Source organism: Fundulus heteroclitus, chromosome 9 (genome assembly GCF_011125445.2).
Source record: "Fundulus heteroclitus isolate FHET01 chromosome 9, MU-UCD_Fhet_4.1, whole genome shotgun sequence".
Taxonomy (NCBI): domain Eukaryota; kingdom Metazoa; phylum Chordata; class Actinopteri; order Cyprinodontiformes; family Fundulidae; genus Fundulus; species Fundulus heteroclitus.
Genome location: NC_046369.1, coordinates 35,865,427 through 35,882,929, shown reverse-complemented (window position 1 = coordinate 35,882,929; position 17,503 = coordinate 35,865,427). Strand labels below are relative to the sequence as shown.

Below are 17,503 nucleotides of genomic sequence, written 5' to 3'. Positions count from 1 at the left end.
TGGAAGTACTTTGCACAGTCCAATTTACAGGATATAAATTACCTGATTGGTGTCATAAGTTTTATGTTGAAAAACATTGTTTAGAAAAGTATTTTTCTGCCTGTATTTGTTACTTTTTAACTCTTATTGTTTGTAAATTGTTTATGCTAGTCATTAAAATACCAGAATCTGTACATAATTTAACGTTTTTGCTGACCGACTACATCATTTTAAAAATATTAAAGAAGTTGTTATAAATATTTACTTGATGAGCCTTCTTACCAAATATTTTTTTTTACCATGGGTAAAAAAGTATTTGGTTGAGTATTCTTTACTTTGACTTGAGTAAAAGTATGTTGAAGTAGTGCTTCTCTCACTGCAGTACAATTTTTGGCTACTCGAACCACCTCTGGGCTGGACGATATAGGAAAAAAAAAAAAGAAAAATAGAAAGAAATAGAAATCATATTGAGTGATATCAATAATTATCCAAAAATTCAAAACATATATTTTACATGTAGCCCTGGCCATTTTATGCTGTTTCTTGATGACCTATTCTTAGGAAAAGAACACACAAACTATTAATTTCTTGGTTGGGTATTTTTTACTTTTACTTGAGTAAAAATATGTTGAAGTTGTGCTACACTTACTTGAGTAAAATTTCTGGCTACTTTCAGTGTTTCAGACACTAATCAGTCTAATGCATTTTACTGTTCTACTGTACCAGCGCATGTTTTTTTATTTTTCGCCCTACTCTCCCTCCACCCTTGCTTCTGCGGCAGTGTTACTGTGCCACTCCCTGCTGTGGCTTTGAGTGTTTCATCTTTATGCTCAAACCTCTCTACGTAGATACAGCATTCAGCTCTGTGCCTGCAAGGCTTGAGACCGGGGCAGCTTTTTATTTGCAATAAATTCAGAAAACCATTGATCATTTTGCTTAAGTCTCAAAATTACATGATTGGTTTAATGTGTACAAAGAATCCTCAAAGAATGCTTTTAAATTTGTGGTTGAAACATGACAAATAAAAAAATAAATTGTATAGGTGAACTTCTGCAAGGCTTTCCGCAGTCGCAAATTAAGAGATGAAGAGTTATTCCGGATTTTTTTGGTCGGTAAACCCCATTTGGTATTCCTTGTATGCCTGTGCAGATTCTCAGTAACCCGGGTCATCGCAGCAGCAAACAGGCTAAATCAGAGGCAACCAGACTTTCCTTCAGTTCTTTCTGAAAACGTTTCCACACCTATTCAGGAGTCTCTGTTGGTTCTGACGGCTCGCTATTGAGCAACCTGCAGTTGGTGCGCTGATGTTTTTAAGGACATGGAGGCCCATCCTGCTAGGTGCATTCCAAGTCAGCTGGGTGGGCATTATTAATGCAAATCAGTAACCCACATATTATTGTCCTGGGTCGTTGGAAGATATTGCTTTGTGTGAGTGGAGGACTTGGTCACCTGAATCACAACGAGATGCTGATGTAATGTCTCTGGAATGTGTTGGAGGACCAAGCTGTAAACACTGGGGAGTTGCAAACACAATCTTCCCCTCTGTTTAGTGATGGCTATTCTCTTTTTACCAAGATGGCTTCTTTCACCCCTCTTTCAAACCATCTGTCCTCCCTGTCCAAAATCTGGACATCATTGTTGCTGAAAGAGTCCCCTTTGTTCTTGAGGTGCAAGTGGTAGGCTGGATCTTGCCCCAAGCTGCTGGCCCTCCTCTGCTGTGCCATGTGTTTATGTAGCTGTTGTTTAGTTTCTCCATTGTAGGAGACTGAGCAGTCCTCACTGCATTGGAGCGCATACACAACGCCGCTCAGTTGTTGTTTGGGTTTTCTCTGTTTGGGATGAACCAGTTTTTGTCAGAGAGAGTTATTAGGTTTGAAAATTACCGGTATGTTATGTTTGGAGAAAATTCTGCTGAGTTTCTCACAAACACCCGACACGTATGGAATGTTCTTGTGTCTCTCCTTTGTGTTCGATGCTGTGTTGTTCTTAACATCTTCTCTGGTAAACCTTATGTTGCTGTCCACTGAGTTGATGTGGTTGGTGAATACCTCAACTTCTTCGGTTTGGATGTTGACATGCTTTTTAATGAAAGCAGTAACAGGAAGTAACTGGGGTGCAGATAACATTCATTATTAAACATCTACAGGGCTCTTGTACTGTGTATGGAGCAGCAGCTAATTCGACATTACAAAAAACTGACAGATTACAGTATTGGGCATTAATGGTATGTTCAGGAGCAATAAAGTCCACTCCTATAAATTCATTATTAATAGAAAAATGATGAGTTAGAATTGAAAAGAATTAAAATGGCATTGACATACTGGATTAAATTAAAAGGAAGTAAAGACGAAAATCCAGCATCTACAGTATTACAGAATTGCTGTGAATACCTTAAATTTCAAAACAATGTGTTTGGGAGGGCAGAAAATCAATAGGCTATGGACTATAAACTAGATAATAAAATATTCTCTCAGAGTAATCCGGTTAGTACAATTCCTTTTCGACTATATTCAAAGATAAAAGCAGACATGAACCTAATTGAAAAGAAGAAAGAATGGAAATGAAATGATATAGAGGTGAAAACGAGTGTATACATTATGCATACTTACTATAATTACCTAGAGATTTACACAGATGGCTCAAAGAACATAAAAGGCTTTCAGATTATTTATCGGTTTTCACAGCAGAGATGGTCGCAGTCATGATAAGTTTGCAGTGGGTGGAGGAGGTCAGACCAGATAAGGTGGTGGTGTGCACAGATTTAAAGGCAGTAATTGAAAGTATTCAGTCAAGGGAAAGAATAGTAAGGATCTTATATTATAAATTCATATTCCATTTGAGAAAAGGGAGTAACGCAATAATCAAAAGAAAATAATTAGATACACAGTAGTAATGAAGAAATTAGGAGGAAAAAATAATAGAGAAGAAGTTATAATGATGAGATTACGACTAGGTCATTCATTACTAAATGAAACTCTATATAGAATAGGGAAAGGAAATAATGAACAATGTGTAGTTTGTGTAGAAAAATAAAATGTTGAACATATATTAAGGAAATGTGTAGTATATTTAGCTGAAAGAGAGAAATTAAAGGAAAGGGTGCAAAAGGCAGAACGAGAATGAAGTATTAGGTACAGAGGAGGACAAAGTAATAAAAGCATTACTCATATACTTAAATGATTATAAACTGAAAAATAGAATTTAGTTTGCGGATGTCGTGAAGTTACATACTCTTGTACAGTAGGTGGCGGTAGGCACCTTGAAATCGTTTGCAATCCGTCACTGAAGGAAAAGAAGAAGAAGCGCGTGAGAAGTCTCCTCATTCTATGGTCCTCCATAGCCTCCTTCCTGCTGGAAGCATTGGCGGAGTTCGAGCAGCTCAACAACTACTGTAAGTCAGCTGTAGTCGCTGTTCTGGCAGCTTAACCTTTATCAGAGGGTAGAACATGAGGCGCTGACGGTCTTTCGAGGCTTTTATCACCGAGATACAGAGCAAACAGAGAATGAACGGGCGGTCAGTCCGTCCTGCAGCCATGACATTAACCGCTGTTAGTCTGTCAGTTTGCGTTGCTGCTGGCTTTTGGTGCAGATATGCCTCTGCAAATTCTCAGTTATCCGGGTCATGGCAACAGCAAGTAGGCTTAAATCGGAGGCAGTTTTTCGCTCAGAAAGATTGAGAAATAGTCCACTCCCCGCCGATTTAATGCATATATATATGCAAGGAAGCGGTGGAAAACTCTGCTGTGTCGCAAACAAATTGGTAAAAACGGATGCAGAGGTTTTTAATTGATGTGAGGGATTTATGTCCTGCTGCTTTATGTTTTGCATCAATGCACTTGACACATGTGGCCCTTTCAGATGAACCATGCTGGAATTTGTTATGCACACTGGCGCCACCTAGTGGTACCGTTTTAACAACAGCCAAGAGACGTTAGAACAGGCATGTCCAAACTGCAGCCCGGGGGCCATTTGTGGCCCCTGTTCTGAGTTTGGGTGCCCCTCCACTGCATTTCAAGAAAGATCTGGTCCACCAGCACAGGTTGCTGTTGCAGATGGAAGAGTTTAGTTTTTAATTATGGAAAAAAAATATTACAGAAAAGTTAAAATGCTACAGTTGAAAATGTTATGTACAACACAAAGTTTTCATCTTTTAATAAACACGTTTTTGTCAATCTCATTAATTTCATAGTAACATCTATCCAATTACTATCTATCAATTACTTAAATGCAAACTTTGGTACATTAACATTAATTATTTTCTTATATTGCTAGACCAAAAACAATTTAGCGTATAATTGTTAGAGTCAAATTAAATTATTCAAAAATAATTTGCTAACTGGATGAGCGTCTTTTAACAAACAAATGAGCAAAACCTTTTTTTTTTTATCGATTTTGTATCTACTATGATTTACACACTCATTTCCAACAAAAAAATCTGACATTTGTTTATTTAAAATTATCATATTTTGTAGAGCATGTAAAAAAATTAACATTTTGTTTGGTTTAATTTTTGGTTTAATAAAAAATAGTGTTCATTTTTTGGCCCTCAAATTCCTTTGACATGACAGTTTTGGCCCAGGCACCGAAAAGTTTGGACACCCCTGCGTTAGAAGCATTAATTTTTACACAGCAATGGTTACATATAAACAGCGGCGTATAGAGAGAGTTACGACAGACTTTGAACTCACCGTCGCCCGGTCACATGGTTCATGTAGCCCCTAATAGTTCTAAACGTCTCAGCGCTGTCAGTCAGTTTGAGCGACAGACGGCAAAACACAACCAATTTCTCTTTCCCCTCGTAATTATTGACCAGTGATGTTCTCTGATTGCTTCACTGACTTCATTTTGTTAAAATGTATTTTTAGGAGTAATTCTAAAATATAAAATGGATTTAATCTGAGTATAAACCTAATAATTACTTTGATTCTCACTTCTTCCGTTGTTAGGTACTTCACACATGGTCTTTTTTCCTGTGATAAGATTTTTGCAGGCTTTTGTCAACCTCCACTTTGACAGGATATTATTTACTGGCCAATGTCTGTTGTAAAGTTTTAGCCATTTGGACAAACGTCCTTCATAAGCTTCATTTGCATCCTCCCCACATTCTCCTACCCAATCAGAATCTAGAAGTTCTGTTTTGAATGGCTCAATTCTTTTGACTGTCTTACCAGTTTGCATGTGGGCCTTTGCAAAGCCTTTTCCTTTATTTATACCCTGGATATTAAGAAAAACTGGAAAGTTATTAATATCACTTCACATTAAGCTACTTGTTGTCTTTTCATGAATATTGGTAAAAATGTAAGAGTAGCTCAATCTTGAGTTATCCCACTTGGTTTATCAATTATAGGTCTTTAGCTATAACTATAATGTCTTTCATCTATGAAGTAATTAGTTAATTTATGCATCTTCCAGTTAAATGAATAAATATTGAAATCCCAGCTTGTAAGGACTGATTCATTGTTGCTTAGTTTTCCCAAGACGTTTAGTACCCTAATTGTTGAATGTAAGATCTAGGTGTTCTATAAACACAATATAGAAATAGATCATCTTTGTCAGAAGGCATCTCTATGGTCATCTATGAATAAGCCATTAATAACCTTACACAATTATCCTTTTTGAATTTTTTTTATTTACTTTTTAAAAATCTGAGCCTTCTAGCAAAAATTGATCACTAATCTAATCAGCTAGCCATGTTTCTGTTACATCAATAACTTGAAATACAGATGCTGAAGATTTTAAACATTCCGTGATTTTGGCAGAATTTGTTCTGAGACTCCTACTTTTGAAATAAATGAGTGAAACACCACCCAAGACCAACTTTCTAAGTTGATGAGCTGGACAGAAGAGGAGAGCACGGGTCGGTGCAGCCTCTAGGGCTGGACCAGTGGTCGGCAACCTTTACCACTCAAAGAGCCATTTGGACCAATTTCACACATTAAAGAAAACACTGGGAGAAACAAAACCCCTTTGAAATTTTAAATGAAATAATATAACAATTTTCTTTTCTTTTTTTGCCTTTGTGCAATGTATAAACAAACTATACCGTGTTACACTTATGGAATCAATGAACGACTGCAGAGAAAATAACATTTCTGAATTCAACAAAACATTTTTAACTCCGAAAAAAGACGTTGGTTTGAAGGTTAAGTAAAATACTGAGTCTATTTCAGTCCTTGCACTAATGGGGAAAGTCTTTATTTCTCTGATTTAATAACATCTTTATGGAGCGCTCTGTTATTGTTACTCTGTGCCGCTCCATCAAAGTGTTCTGAGTCAGACTCAGATTTCGATGCTGGTACACAAAAGAAGAACACACACGCAGGTAGATCATCAGAGTTTAGTCCGTGAATCCACCTGGATGGTCTCAGAGACGCTTCATGTTGTGGAAGTCTGGCCGATCTGAGTGTCTCTTTCTGTCTCTCGCTCCAGGCTGAGATCCTGTGCACCTGAAAATCCTCAGGATTCTATGGTGGATGCTGTGCATAACTTTATTGCAATTTAATTCAAATTATGTTCTAATTTTATTTCCATAACCTTTGTTATGATGGTTGTGTTGTTGTAACTGCAACAAATTATTTCTTTTTTTCTTGGTGGAGGAGCGTCACCAACACTGAGGGACACTGAAGAGGGTGCGAAACTAAAAAAGTTACCGCTGTTTTAAATAATAAAATATTTTAGATGTTACAAGATCACCATAATCTTCATAGCAGTACATTTTGAAAATGAACAAAATAAAAATAAAATAAAACCTTGGTGATCTCTTCATTCATAAATTTCAAAAACTTTTGATCTCTCACAGTTCCTCTGCCACTTTTATTTTTGCCCTTTTTAAACAGTTTTGGTCAAAAAGAAAAATGTATCAAGTAGAGCTGGACGATATAGGAAAAAAAAGCGTATCGATAAAATAGAAATCATATTGCTCGATATTGATAATTATCAAACAAAATTCAAAATATAAATTTTAAGTGCAGCCCTGGCCATTTTATGCTGTTAATTACCTATTTTTAAATAAATGGATTCAAACACAACCCTTTTCTCAACCAATGTTTTACACAAACTGTTAAGTGTTAAAAAAGAAAAAGAACGCGTGCTCTCTGAACTCTCTGAAGGTTTGTGATTGGTTGACAGGATGCAATGACTGTAGAATTAACCTACATGATAGGCTAGAATGGACTGTTCTTTTATTGAACTTTTTATTAACCCCAGTTATTTATATTGAACCATACGTCTATGGATCGATATATATAGTTTCTGTTGAACCTTTGCTCTGTTCACTCAGCATGCGCTTTACACGGTGGGTCCTGGACGGCTACAGGTTCACTTCTCGTTCATCTCCCACAAACTGCAGGAGCTTTTGTACTTCACAGGTAAGAGCACTTCACAAAGATTTTAACTTAGCCGGTGCATAATCAGCGCATGATTGGTGTTTGACTTAAAATGAACTCTTGAAATAAAACAGGTGAGCTGCCTGTAAGGCAAGTTAAAATAAGCGGTAGACTCCTACAGTTGAAGACCGTCCCCCTTTGACTCACTTAGTGAGTTCACTCTGAGGCCCAGCTAACACTGTGTGCAGAACGTGACACGTTTTAGGCTAGTTAATACTTCATGCAGTGATATGCATCTTGTTCTGCAGTCTATGATGTCGTCGAGGCACTCTCACGCCAAAAGAATTGAGGGACTGGACAAGAATGTTTGGTAGGTTGATGAGTACCATGTTTTGTTTACTGTGTTCTTTATGTATTAATTCCCCAGTTTGGTTTTGAAGCACAATAAAAAAACGTTAAAACTTCTGAGCACTATCACGGCCACTGACGTTCAACTAAGCAGGAATACTGACAGCGGGTAGATGGTGGTGGTGAGGGGTTTCTACATTTCTAATTTACCTTCAGTGGAAGATTTCCTTTGGGTTCTCTGCCTTGCATGGTAAAATCTAACTCAGATTAAAACCGTTTTGAGCATTTAGATAACAGACAACAGGCTACTGTTTTTACTATAGGTCATTTAAATATTTGGATTTGGAGGAAGAAAACATGTTTTAAAAATGGACTGAAAATCTATAAAGATTTTAGTTTGCGAAAGTGTAGGAGCCCCGATATTACTCCTGTGCTGGCCTCTTTTTGCTTGTTTCCTATAAAAACTATAAAACACCCTCCTTCTGGTTTTCTGAAGCCCTGCACTGATGCCTGACTATCTGAACTCATCTCCCCGTCTCCAGTTTGGGACCTTTTGTGTAGTCCACATGCTAACCTAGTAAATGTTGGGCCTTGGCTGCAGCTACACAACTTAAACCCTGTTAATTTTCTTGGTTTTTATCTGAATGTCGTGATGTGTAGTTTCTATAGCAACAATCAAAACATGCCATCCTTTCCATGTCATGTAAATAAGTGACTGTCATTAAACAAAATCTAAAAAACACTCTGAGGGAATTTTTAAAATAACCTCCAATTATAGATCTATACTGTTTAGATCAGAGTCCTAAACATGTCTTAGCTGTTTTGTCCAGTAACAGTTTAGCCCGTCTCCACAGGGTGGCGTTTACATCAGTAGCAGCCGACCCATCCATTGTCAACCTCGGCCAAGGCTATCCAGACATCCCCCCACCTTCTTATATCAAGGAGGCCTTGGCAAGCGCTGCGTCAGTGGATCGCATGAACCAGTACACCAGAGGTTTTGTAAGTTTTAAGGACTCAGAAGCCTGATTGTAGTCAGGAATGAGAAGCTAATTTCTACGTAGAAAGGTGGCACTGAAAACATTTTAGTGGCAGAATTGGCACCATGGTGGACTTATTCTGCTATGCACTGATGTAACCACTAAAGGCCATCATAACACAACAGCTTGCTATTGGTATTATCTGCTATTCAAACTGGATGTAGGTGATAACACAAGGAGTTTTGCTGTAGGATCAATATTAACTGTTTGTGTTGTCTTTCTTGTATTTCGTGCTGCACCGATTTACCAGGGTCATCCATCCTTGGTTAAAGCCCTTTCTCAGGTGTACGGGGAGGTCTATGGACGTCAGGTCGACCCTTTTAAAGAGATCCTGGTCACGGTCGGTGGTTATGGCTCCTTATTTAGCACCATGCAAGGCCTGGTGGATGAAGGAGATGAGGTGATGACCTTCTTTTTCGTTCATAAGCTTCCATAAATGCATTTACAGTCACGTGTGTGGGGCGTATGGTAGATCTGATTTGTAATATTCTTTCCACAGGTGATCATAGTTGAACCTTTCTTCGATTGCTATGTACCAATGGTCAGGATGGCAGGAGCCAAGCCTGTGTTGATCCCATTGCGGCGTGTAAGTTCTATCTGGAGATTTCTGCCAACTAATGTTTAGAACCAATTAGAATTTAGACGTGACCCAAAACCTCACAGACAAACAACTTTAGACGAAGCAACTGACACACCTTTCTAAAGTGAGAATAAGAATCCCCTGTTATGTTTATTGGTACCTGTGGTGAAGATAAGTTTCTTCAGATTGTCCAGAGAAATGGGTCCTGGCTCTCTCCTCCTGTTTTCTGTAGGACTAAGCTCTGGAGACGGAGCGGATCTAGGTAGCGTTCGGGTCAGACAAACCGTATCTGTGTCGATTTGACCGTATGGTTTTGATAGTTGTTCTGCTGGTGAACCCAGTCGTGGTGGATCTTCACCCGATCTTTCTGTGAAATCTCTTGGTGTTTGGAAACTTTTGTGATGATGCCTACACTCTTCACAAGGTTTCCAGAGCCTTTCTACTTTTTATGACATTCCTCACCCTTTTTTTTACCGTAAAGCCAGCGGCAGTATGTTGCTTTTTTCTCCTTTTATTCTCTTGCACTAAAGTTCCCACCATATTTCAGCAGACGGCCTTTTTTTCTCCAAGTTCTCCAGTGTTGGAGTGCACAAGGACTACTGAATGGAGAAAACTGATCTCTCAACCCTGTGTTTGTATTTCAAAAGATGGCACTTGATGGTCTCTTTATACATTTAAGACCAAAACACATCGCGTTAGCCAAGTTAAATTCATTTATTTTTCTCTTTGTCTAAAATGCTGCTAGTGTCTTCTGGCAGTGAATATTCATAGACCAAATCCTAACTAAATTATGTTACATATGCAACTTTACTGACTTCATGAAGGGATGAGGTTAATTTTTTTTCTTACAGACTGTAAACGCAATGCTAGTAGACGTTTGGAGTCATAATGCAAATTTCCCTCTGGCAAATTGCAGAAGTCTGGAAAGAAGACAGTCTCTAGTGCTGACTGGTATCTTGACCCAAAAGAGCTTTCTGCGAAGTTCAGCTCTAAGACGAAGGCCATCATCATCAATACTCCCAACAATCCTTTAGGGAAGGCGAGTAACACCCCTGGACGTCACAAATCGCCTGATGAGCTGGTCTGCTGAGTGGATGTGACCGAGACAGATGGATGCTTCTCCTGTTCTCTCCCTGCAGGTTTTCACCAGAGACGAGCTGCAGGTGATCGCAGACCTCTGTGTTAAACATGACACGCTGTGCTTCAGCGATGAGGTGTATGAGTGGCTCGTCTATAAGGGACACCAGCATGTGAAAATCGGTGGGTTTCCAGTTCAGGACGCCTGCTGACAGGAGCTAGGAGAGACTAAAGTAATCAGGCAAATACTTTATTATAATGTAATAAAGGTTTGTTTCTCTGCAGCTACTCTGCCTGGCATGTGGGACAGGACGATAACCATCGGCAGTGCAGGGAAAACCTTTAGTGTTACCGGTTGGAAGGTGAGGCAAACGTCCGGTTTCTCATTTACTAATGTGCGCTTCAGTCATGTTGAGGAAAATCAACCTGTTTTCTTCCAGCTTGGTTGGTCTATAGGACCTGAGCACTTGATAAAACATCTTCAGACCGTCATGCAGAATACTCTCTACACCTGCGCAACACCTCTGCAGGTACATCAGAAACAATGGATTACAGTCACTTGGAAAAGTATTCATACCCCTTCAACAGTTTCACACTCTTCAGGTTACAACCACAAACCTCCATGTTTTTTATTAGGGCCTTTTGGGATAAATCACCACACCGTGGTGCATAACCCTAAAGTTGAAGGAAAAGGAAGCTGTTGTCAATTTGTTTTACAGAAACAAATCTGAAAGTTTGGTGTGCGTTTATATTTAGACCCCCTAACTCAATATTTTAGACAATCTGAGTCCTCTTTGTTGGCCATGTTTGTAAACACAATGAGGAATTTTACTTCAATTTGGTCTCAATCTACAACTTTTTTATATTTAAATCTAGAAAATGTGATGGGAAATCGAAAAGTTTCGTTTTTGAAGACAAGTCTGAATTAGTATAAATAATCATGGTATCAATCTGGGCCACCTGCCTGTTAAAGGTGCCATCCATCCATCCATCCATCCATTTTCCAAACCGCTTATCCCTCATGGGGTCGCGGGGGTGCTGGTGCCTATCTCCAGCGTTCACTGGGCGAGAAGCGGGGTACACCCTGGACAGGTCACCAGCCTGTCGCAGGGCAACACAGAGAGACAAACAGGACAAACAACCATTCACGCACACACTCACACCTAAGGACAATTTGGAGAGGCCAATTAACCTAACAGTCATGTTTTTGGACTGTGGGAGGAAAAATGGTAAATAATGGTAAATGGTAAATAATGGTTGCATTAGTTTTTTTGAAAGATTATTATGTCCTGCTGGCATATTAGTTGTTATTTTGGTGTTTTACGCTTATGCTCAGTTTGTTAGTAAATAAAACCCTTTGGGTTTATTTACAATAACAAAGGAAGTACGACATTGCGCATGCACAGCAGGGGATAAACAAGGAAACAGCTAACGGCTATTAGCATCTTCCAGCGAAGTGTGGAAACAATGAAGAATGTTCCAAGATCCAGTGTAGAAAAAAATAAATAAAATAAAATGATTCCAAGATGGAAAAGACTGGAATGTTGTTGGGAATACAGAATGAACGTTGGCGTTCTCTGAAGCGGATGCTAAAGCTGTTGAGGCTCAGATGTGATGCTGATTTGACTGACATGAGTAAACATCCTTATTAATACTGGAATAATAGTGATAGCAATGCTCTTCTTAGCCTCTACAGTCTTAAGTAGAAACAACATTATAAATAGATCAATTGATTGATTGGTTCTTACCTTGACGTTGTGTCTGTTTCCGTTTATCAACGGAAATTTTCTTTCTCCTTGATGTTCTGATATGAGGCCTTCATAGTTGCCATAGATCGGTGTATTTAATTAATAACCGTTAGTCTTCGATCGCACTGAGCTGCCGTTTTACCACGAGGCATTGCAGAGGGGCCCGGCTTGTTCTGACATTATTTAGTAGTGATTTTGTAGTCGCCATCTGGCTTTCTGACAGTTCTGTGATACTGCCAGTAGATGGCGCCACTTCTGTTTACATCTGCTCATCACGCCTGGTGCTGGGTTCTATTTAGCCTCAAAAAGGATCATCAAAACATTATCAGGATGGACGCTTGGTGTATATAACCTTATTTTATCATTATCAAACAGTTTTTGGTCTTTTTTTATAAGCATATAACGTGGCTATGTACCCTTAAGTCTTCACCAGACAGAGAGCCTGGAGTGGCAGTTATTGAACCATCTTTGCTTGCAAGCAAATCTGGCTAATCTGGAGATGAAAAGTTTGCCCTTGTTCTTAGCTAAATAGCTGAAGCTCAGTCAGATTGTATGGAGAGCATCTGTAAATGTCTTTTTACAAATTAATTAGATTTAAGTCTGAACTTTGACTAGCATAGCATAATAACATACAATTATGCCTCAGTTTAAACCATTCCTGTGTTGCTCTAGCCGTATGTTTATGCTCTCTGTCTTGTCAGTCCCAAGTCATACACTACCGTTCAAAAGTTCGGGTCACCCAAACAATTTTGTGTTTTCCCTGAAAAGTCACACTTATTCACCACCATACGTTGTAAAATGAATAGAAAATAGAGTCAAGACATTGACAAGGTTAGAAATAATGATTTGTATTTGAAATAAGAGTTTTTTTTTTACATCAAACTATGCGTTCGTCAAAGAATCCTCCATTTGCAGCAATTACAGCATTGCAGACCTTTGGCATTCTAGCTGTTAATTTGTTGAGGTAATCTGGAGAAATTGCACCCCATGCTTCCAGAAGCAGCTCCCACATGTTGGATTGGTTGGATGGGCACTTCTTGCGTATCATACGGTCAAGCTGCTCCCACAACAGCTCAATGGGGTTCAGATCTGGTGACTGCGCTGGCCGCTCCATTACCGATAGAATACCAGCTGCCTGCTTCTGCTCTAAATAGTTCTTGCACAATTTGGAGGTGTGTTTAGGGTCGTTGTCCTGTTGTAGGATGAAATTGGCTCCAATCAAGCGCTGTCCACTGGGTATGGCATGGCTTTGCAAAGTGGAGTGATAGCCTTCCTCATTCAGAATCCCTTTTACCCTGTACTAATCTCCCACCTTACCAGCACCAAAGCAACCCGAGACCATCACATTACCTCCACCATGCTTAACAGATTCTTCCAGCATCTTTTCATTTGTTCTGCGTCTCACAAGCGTTCTTCTTTGTGATCCAAACACCTCAAACTTGGATTCATCCGTCCACAACACTTTTTTCCAGTCTTCCTCTATCCAATGGCTGTGTTCTTTTGCCCAACTTAATCTTTTTCTTTTATTGGCCAGTCTCAGTTATAGATTTTTCTTTGCCACTCTGTCCTGAAGCCCAGAATCCCACAGCCCCCTCTTCACTGTAGATGTTGACACTGGTGTTTTGCAGGTACTATTTAATGAAGATGCCAGGTGGGGACCTGTGAGGCGTCTGTTTCTCAAACTAAAGACTCTAATGTACTTCTTGATAAGTACATTAGCGGCCTCCCACTTCTTTTTCTACTCTGGTTAGAGCCTGTTTGTGCTGTCCTCTGAAGGGAGTAGTACACACCGTTGTAGGAAATCTTCAATTACTTAGCAATTTCTCGCATGGAATAGCCTTCATTTCTAAGAACAAGAATAGACTGTCGAGTTTCAGATGAAAGTTTGAAAGTTTTCCTTCATTTTGAGCGTTTAATTGATCCCACAAATGTGATGCTCCAGAAACTCAATCTGCTCAAAGGAAGATCAGTTTTGTAGCTTCTGTAACGAGCTGAACTGTTTTCAGATGTGTGAACATGATTGCACAAGGGTTTTCTAATCATCAATTAGCCTTATGAGCCAATGAGCAAACACATTGTATCATTAGAACACTGGAGTGATAGTTGCTGGAAATGGGCCTCTATACACCTATGTAGATATTGCACCAAAAACCAGACATTTGCAGCTAAAATAGTCATTTACCACGTTAGCAATGTATAGAGTGTATTTCTTTAAAGTTAAGACTAGTTTATAGTTATCTTCATTGAAAAGTACAGTGCTTTTCCTTCAAAAATAGGGACATTTCAATGTGACAACACATTTTTGAAAGGTAGTGTATGTAGCTTCATAACAGGTTTTCCTCCAATATTACCCGCTATTTAGTGCCATCTGTTCTCTCATTAGCTCTGACCAGCCAACAGCAACCCACCTTCATGATGCTGCCACCACTATGTGTCACAGTGGTCATGGCGTCTTCAGGGGGATGTGCAGTATCAGCTGTGCTTCACAAGGTGTGGTTGAATGCAAAAAAGGGCAGTTTTGCTCTCATCTAACAAGAACACCTGGGTCATGAAGACCTAGTGAAATAACTAGAGGTTTGTGGTTGGAACCAAAGTGGGGAATAATTCAAGGGGTATGAAGACTTTTGCAAGGCCTAGGAGAAACACAAAAGCAAATAGGTTTTCTTCTGTTGCTATTCAGGAGGCAGTGGCTCAAGGTTTGCTGCAGAACTATAAGCTGATGGGTCAGCCCGACTGCTACTTCTCTTCACTGGCGGCAGAGCTGGAAGCAAAGAGGGACCGCCTGGCCGCCATTCTGCAGGAGGCTGGGATGACTCCAGTTATCCCAGAGGGTGGCTACTTCATGCTCGTGGATGTGACACCGCTAAGTGAGTTCCTGCTCCTCACACCAAACATAGTAACTGACCCACGTATTAATGCCCACACTAATATTCTGAATGGGATTCTTTTCTCAGGCATGCAAACTACTGTTGCTTTCACAACCCAGTTCTAGTAGTGTTTATATGTTTGAAGAAGCCCCGTCGATGCGTCAAATAGGGAAAGTTTTGGAAATCACAATTTCATTCTTGATATTGGATCTAGTTGTTGTTGAAGAAAATCTTAACCGGAAATCAGATTTCATCATCACATAGCTTGGTCCCTTCAAATTAACAGTTTTTAATTCGGGGGAGGAAGTTTTTTTTTTTTTTCTCATTCCCTGAATTGTTCTCCTCATTCTGGATTTATTTCAGATCAGGACCTGTCACATATGGGCGAAGACGAAGCCTATGACTACAAGTTTGTTAAGTGGATGATTCAGGAAAAGGTATGAAGAGTTCTTCATGAGGTTACCTTTGCTGAAAGGTGTTCTTCATAAACCAAAGTACGGTAATAACTGGTTTCTTGCAGAAATTGGCTGCTATTCCCGTCACAGCATTTGTTGGAGAGGAGTCCAAGAAGCAGTTTGAGAAATATATTCGCCTGTGCTTCATAAAGGTAAATAGAAGAATATTTATGGTGCAGAATGTGCAAAAACTTTCAAGCCTCCACTCACGTCTTTCTAATTTGCTACAAAGGAGACAAACCTTATTATATTTAAATTTATATATTTAGTTCTGTAAATTTTAGTAGACCATAGCTGAACCAATAGGAAGGTTTATTTTTCAGTTTACATTTTGGACCTTTGCTTTATTTTATATTATCTTTTCCTTTCTTGTCCTTCAAATGCATGAGATGCCATCCTTGAGGTGGATATTGGCTGGAATGCTGCTGACAGCCCTGTGTTCTATAGATGATGCACTTGACCAGAATGCTGGCTCCGGGTTGAGCTGCTTGGTTGTGTCTCTTGTCTGGATGAAAACACTTCAGGAGCTACTATAGCAACCAATCCTTAACTTTTCTCTCACATAGAAATACTCCAGTGCTGCTGTGCTCTTTTTGTGTCTCTGCTCTGTCTTCTCGAACCCCCTGATGGCCGTTCACACTGAGCCTGGTTCTGGTTCTGCTGGAGGTTTCTTCCTGTTTAAGGGGAGTTTTCCTCTCCACAGTCGCTACGTGCACTCTTGGTATAAGGAATTGCTGCAAAGTTAACGACACAATTAAGGCATCAGTGACTCAATTCAATCTGCTGGGTTTCCTTAGAAATCTTTTGACAGAATCTGTCTGTAGGATTTGATTGAATTGACTGTAAAGTGCCTTGAGATGACGTGTTTTGAATTGACGCTATAAAAATAAACTGATTTGGTTCATATATCTCAGATACTGTCCATCTGCAGTGAAATATTGTTTAGACTGCTGGATCTTTTTTATCCTCCACATGTCCACCTTACTCTGTTCTTACACAGTGCTGAGATATGCCATGCTGTCAACCGTTGGTCCTGCATAAATATTATGTTTGTCAAACGTTGAATATTTGAAGGCAAATATAAATATAAAACTTGGCCCTTCATGAAGGTAAATGTTCAACATTTTTGCACAGAACAATGTAAATTTTCTTAACTTGAGGTTCATGTCTCTTTGTTATACAGGAAGACAGCACTCTGGAAGCAGCAGGGAACATCCTAAGAAACTGGAGGACAGTTTAACAGGATGTGGAGAGCGTGAAGAAATCTGCAGATGAGCCTTCAGTGACTTACAGTCCCTATTCCTCACTACACATTGTTACTGTTTTTGCTTTTTTGTTACACCTTCATATTTTAGATCATGACTGTAATTTCAATAAAAGAAAAAAAAATAACCAGGGGAGCACAAAATGCAGTTTGCAAGTCTATTCATCATTTATATAGTTATTCATGCAGAGGGCTGGTCTCCGTCTCCAGCAGACACTGGGTGAGAGGCGGCGTACACAATGGACAGGCTGCCAGTTCATCGCTGGACAAACAACCATGCATACACATTAATACCTAAGGGCAATTTGGAGAGATCAGTTAACCTAACAGTCATGTTTTTGGACGGTGGAAGCCGGAGTACCTGGAGAGAACCCGCACATGCACAGGGAGAACATGCAAACTCCAAATGATAACATTTTGCAAATGATTATTTCATTTAAGGAAAAATATTTCCAACGTTACCTGGCTCTATGTGAAAATGCAATACTGTCAATCTTTAAGAAAGTTGATGTCAGTTTCACTGTGACTACTGACAGACCCGTAGAGTCAAAAATAAAGTACAACTTATGTTTTTTCAATTTTTATTATTTTTTAATATGTGCAAGAATACCTATAACATTTGACAATCTGGAAACTTAATATTTACGTTTAGCTATTCATTTACAGCATGAAGTAAGCTAATAGATCTCAAATTCCAACAAATCATGGTCAAATCAAAATGGAAAAAGAACTGATGGCAAAAAAAATCGGACATCAGGGATTTAGCGGGTCAGAAAATGGATGGATGGATGGATCTATAAGGCTGGAAATCTTTTTTTAATGC

The 17,503-nt window shown here is 39.3% G+C and overlaps 1 protein-coding gene across 2 annotated transcripts; it reads left to right on the top strand.

The window, feature by feature from the left end:
• Window positions 1–3,279: 3,279 nt before the first annotated feature.
• Window positions 3,280–16,808, top strand: LOC105926470 (kynurenine--oxoglutarate transaminase 3). Of its 2 annotated transcripts, XM_012862831.3 has the most exons (14): window positions 3,280–3,370; window positions 7,259–7,346; window positions 7,613–7,674; window positions 8,507–8,651; window positions 8,940–9,089; window positions 9,189–9,275; window positions 10,186–10,308; window positions 10,409–10,529; window positions 10,632–10,708; window positions 10,787–10,876; window positions 14,775–14,961; window positions 15,325–15,398; window positions 15,482–15,568; window positions 16,600–16,808. In XM_012862831.3, the coding sequence occupies exons 1-14, from the start codon at window positions 3,306–3,308 to the stop codon at window positions 16,654–16,656; spliced, it is 1,413 nt and encodes a 470-aa protein (XP_012718285.2). In that variant the 5' UTR covers window positions 3,280–3,305; the 3' UTR covers window positions 16,657–16,808. The 2 variants fall into 2 exon arrangements, with proteins under 2 accessions (XP_012718285.2, XP_035997475.1); XM_036141582.1 differs by lacking the exons at window positions 3,280–3,370; window positions 7,259–7,346; window positions 8,507–8,651.
• Window positions 16,809–17,503: the final 695 nt, after the last annotated feature.